Raw genomic sequence first — 3,739 nt, 5'->3', positions numbered from 1 at the left:
AATTAAAGTGACTCCAAAATGACACAATACATTATTTAGCATTCATTTCTATTGGCACAAAATAATCTGAAACACAACAAAACAAACAGCAATACATCCAACAAATGTGTAGAGTCACAGGCTTCAGTAGTGCACTACTACTGCGGCTATGAAGGGGACCAAATACTTGGGGGGCGACGACTATGTACAAAAAGCTGTAATTTCTAAACGGTTCAGGGAGGGGGGAGGGGATTTCTAAACGGTTCAGGGAGGGGGGAGGGGATTTCTAAACGGTTCAGGGAGGGGGGAGGGGATTTCTAAACGGTTCACCCGTTATGGATGAAAATACCCTCAAATTATTTGTATCGGTTCAAAGTGCTGGAGTACAGAGCCAAAACAAACACAACATTGTCACAGTACCAATACTTTTGGAGATTAGTCTGTCTTAAACAAAATAATCATGTTGAAGTTTTTGTTATTGTAAACTACTTAGAACCCCTTTATATTAAAGGTATTCTTTATGTGGGGTTTATAAAGTGAAACCACCATCTTATATCTATTAGGTCTTCAGAATTAACTATTTCCATTTGTAATATTCACCTGTGTCGTGACCAGGTGGAGAGGAGGGAGAACTGTTCCAGCTCACTGTCCCACAGCGTCCCAGCTAGGATGTCCCTGCCAGTCCCGGGGGCCACCAGCGGCACACAGAGGCACTGCTCCCAGCCCTGTTCCTCTCTCTGGACTCCTGAGGAGGTGTAGCTGTACACGACACCTTGAACACAGACATCCGCTCTAGTTACCTAGTCCAGTCTAACACCCAAACTGGCTGTTTTGATATTCAAACTGCAAGTAAACTATTCTGAAGGCACCTTGTGAGTTAGTAACTCCAACATGCAGCTCCGAGTCCTGCCATTCACTGTGACAAACACCATGACAGGTCCGGTCAGGAAGACACATGAAAGTTGAAAATACACATTTAAAATGATTTACCTTTTAACATTCAATGTTGCAAAAATAAATAAACATTTGTTGACAATATGAGAATACAGTAAAAATATCAGTAAAGTTTTACCTAAGAAAAGCAGGTCCCAGTGAGGATCCAATGAGGAAGGCGCACCGGACCTTGTGTCCATTACTAAATGGACATGGAACAATGACCGGTGCCTCGAGGAGGCTGAATCTCATCTGTTCCTGACAGATTGGGCATTTTCGCCCTGTGTTTTCTGTTTGGAAACTATTTTTGTCAAAACTATAGATTTTTCTTGCACAATGGTTAAACTTCAAGACAGTGCAGTCCATTGGAAGGTTCAACCGGGAAATGCATGAGCTAGGTGACACACACTGGTGTTTTTAAGGGTTACAAACGTTGCTAAAAAAGGAAACAATTACAACGCGTTAAAAAGTCATTTTTATTCATAAATAATAACTGTTTATTTATTCTTAAAGATAATCGTTTTTCAACATACCTGTCGTATGCTCGAGAGACTCATATCTGMCTGCCTACCTGTCTTGAACCTTCCCCTCGGAACCTTTCGTTCATCGAATCTGGGGGTTTATTATAGGCGGGAGTTTTTGCTTGCACTCAAACGTGACAACGGGAACATAAATAACGTTGCCCCAATGTTATTGAGCATAAAAAATGAACACGAAGCAAGTCACCTGCAGGTAGAACTTGTCCGGTGTTTACTGTTTTTACTGTTGCTTGAGTGTGTTTCTTGAGTGTGTGTCTTGCTTCGAGCTGTTTCAGTTCTTGCATTTGGCAAATGTTAGCTTCTTAGCTAGCTAAAGTTAGCTGGGAAGCCGCTAACGATTCTGGTACGATATATTTGTGAAAACATGCTGCAGTGTGTTGTGCAAAGTGAACATTTCCATGAATCACGCGATTGGTGCTTTTACTTGCTAGTTAGCACTAGAAAGTGCAACTACCGGTAGCTAGCTATATTAGCTGCTAGTTAGCTAGGCTAGCGTGTATGAATGACACCTACCAGCAAGAAGCTGATGTCAGACCGTTTCTGTTGCTAACCAGTAGCCTCCAATCACTCCAGTATATGAACCTAATCAGACTCTATCCCCGAACACCAGGCCTCAATACGTAGCTAGCAGTAGATATCATAGCTAACCTCTGTTAATTCTACCGGTTTTTTGTGTTGCTATGCAGGTATTTTCTCCATGGTGTCTGCCGAGAGGGGAATAGGTGCATGTTCTCTCATGACCTGACCACCAGTAAACCTTCAACCATCTGTAAGTTCTACCAGAGAGGTGTGTGTGCCTACGGAGACCGCTGCAGGTAAGATCCAACATACTGACCACACTGATGGGCTGGAATGTAGGCTACAAATCACAATGGTTTATACAATAGGCCAACTGTGACATTATTACTTAGTCCACCTGACGTGCTACCTGTCCCAGGCCTGCTGTTTTCAACTCTTAATGATCGGCTATGAAAAGCCAACTGACATTTATTCCTGATTATTATTTGACCATGCTGGTCATTTATGAACATTTTCAACATCTTGGCCATGTTCTGTTATAATCTCCACCCGGCACAGCCAGAAAAGGACTGGCCACCCCTCATAGCCTGGTTCCTCTCTAGGTTTCTTCCTAGGTTTTGGCCTTTCTAGGGAGTTTTTCCTAGCCACCGTGCTTCTACACCTGCATTGTTTTCTGTTTGGGGTTTTAGGCTGGGTTTCTGTACAGCACTTCGAGATATTAGCTGATGTATGAAGGGCTATATAAAATAAACTTGATTTGATTACTTACAGGCCCTTCCCAACAACACAGAGAAAGAAAATAGAAGAGTAATAACACATAATAAATTCACAATGATAACATGGCAATATATACGGGGTACGAGGTAATTGAGGTAGATATATACATATAATTAGGAATAAAATGACTAGGCAACAGCTAGATAATAAACAGTAGCAGCAGCATAGGTGATCAAAGTTCATTGGTCGCGTACACAGATTATCATATGTGAAAGCAGGTGCAGCGAAATGCTCATGATGCTTACAGTGCAGTAAGTAAATAACCGTACAATACCAATATACAACATAACCCCCAATCTACAGTCACTGTATCCGTTTTATGCACATAGCCCAACCATCGTGTTCAATATCTGTTATCACGATGGTGTGTGACTCTCTGTGTTGTAGGTATGACCACATCAAGCCGGCTGGTAGTGGTGGTGGAGGGGGGAGAGGTGTGCCCATGGACCTCCCTAACAGAAACCCCATCACGGCTGGGGCCTTCATTCCCCCTGGTGTTGCTGTCCCGGGACATCCAGGCAACTCTGCACCCCCACCCAGGCACAATGGAGGGAAGAAACCCCTGGTGCTGAGAGATAGAGGTACAGTACTGAACACTATGCTGGAAACACTCAGCTTTGTTATTTTAACTAAAACATAACCAATATTTGTTAAACAAATACCAAACTTGTTTTTGCATGGATTCCGCGACGCGGTTAGCTTTTAACATCTAGAACCGCTATTGTCCCAGAATCCCGCTTAACTGACAAGTTAAAGTCTGCTTGAAAGAGCCGCTAAGCTCCTAACGTTAGCCATCAAGCTAACGAAGTTAGTCCCAGATGAGTTTTCCAATGAAGCCCTCTTTGTCTGGAGAAGTTAATGAACGGTTCCAGTGCTCTAGGACCTGTATCTACTACACTTTGTTTCAGGACAAACTGATCAGTCAGAGTTCCAATGTGGCAGGACCTGTATCTACTACGCTTTGTTTCAGGACAAACTGATCAGTCAGAGTT

The 3,739-nt window shown here is 42.8% G+C and overlaps 2 protein-coding genes across 2 annotated transcripts in view; one reads left to right on the top strand and one right to left on the bottom strand.

Moving 5' to 3' along the window:
* The window catches only part of mkrn2os.1 (MKRN2 opposite strand, tandem duplicate 1), a 3,148-nt gene extending 1,870 nt beyond the window's left edge, over window positions 1-1,278 (bottom strand). The window contains exons 1-3 of the mRNA XM_024136767.2: window positions 1,052-1,278; window positions 849-895; window positions 580-751 (exon numbers count right to left, since the gene is read on the bottom strand). Coding sequence (XP_023992535.1) covers window positions 580-751; window positions 849-895; window positions 1,052-1,278 — 446 coding nt within the window. The remainder of the gene's footprint in view (window positions 1-579; window positions 752-848; window positions 896-1,051) is intronic.
* Window positions 1,279-1,555: 277 nt separating this feature from the next.
* LOC112069428 (E3 ubiquitin-protein ligase makorin-2) overlaps window positions 1,556-3,739 on the top strand; it is an 18,772-nt gene continuing 16,588 nt past the window's right edge. The window contains exons 1-3 of the mRNA XM_024136766.2: window positions 1,556-1,644; window positions 2,138-2,266; window positions 3,135-3,328. Coding sequence (XP_023992534.1) covers window positions 1,619-1,644; window positions 2,138-2,266; window positions 3,135-3,328 — 349 coding nt within the window. The 5' untranslated portion in view covers window positions 1,556-1,618. The remainder of the gene's footprint in view (window positions 1,645-2,137; window positions 2,267-3,134; window positions 3,329-3,739) is intronic.

Source organism: Salvelinus sp. IW2-2015, unplaced genomic scaffold (assembly GCF_002910315.2).
Source record: "Salvelinus sp. IW2-2015 unplaced genomic scaffold, ASM291031v2 Un_scaffold1010, whole genome shotgun sequence".
Taxonomy (NCBI): domain Eukaryota; kingdom Metazoa; phylum Chordata; class Actinopteri; order Salmoniformes; family Salmonidae; genus Salvelinus; species Salvelinus sp. IW2-2015.
This window is presented reverse-complemented; position numbering and strand designations above follow the sequence as displayed.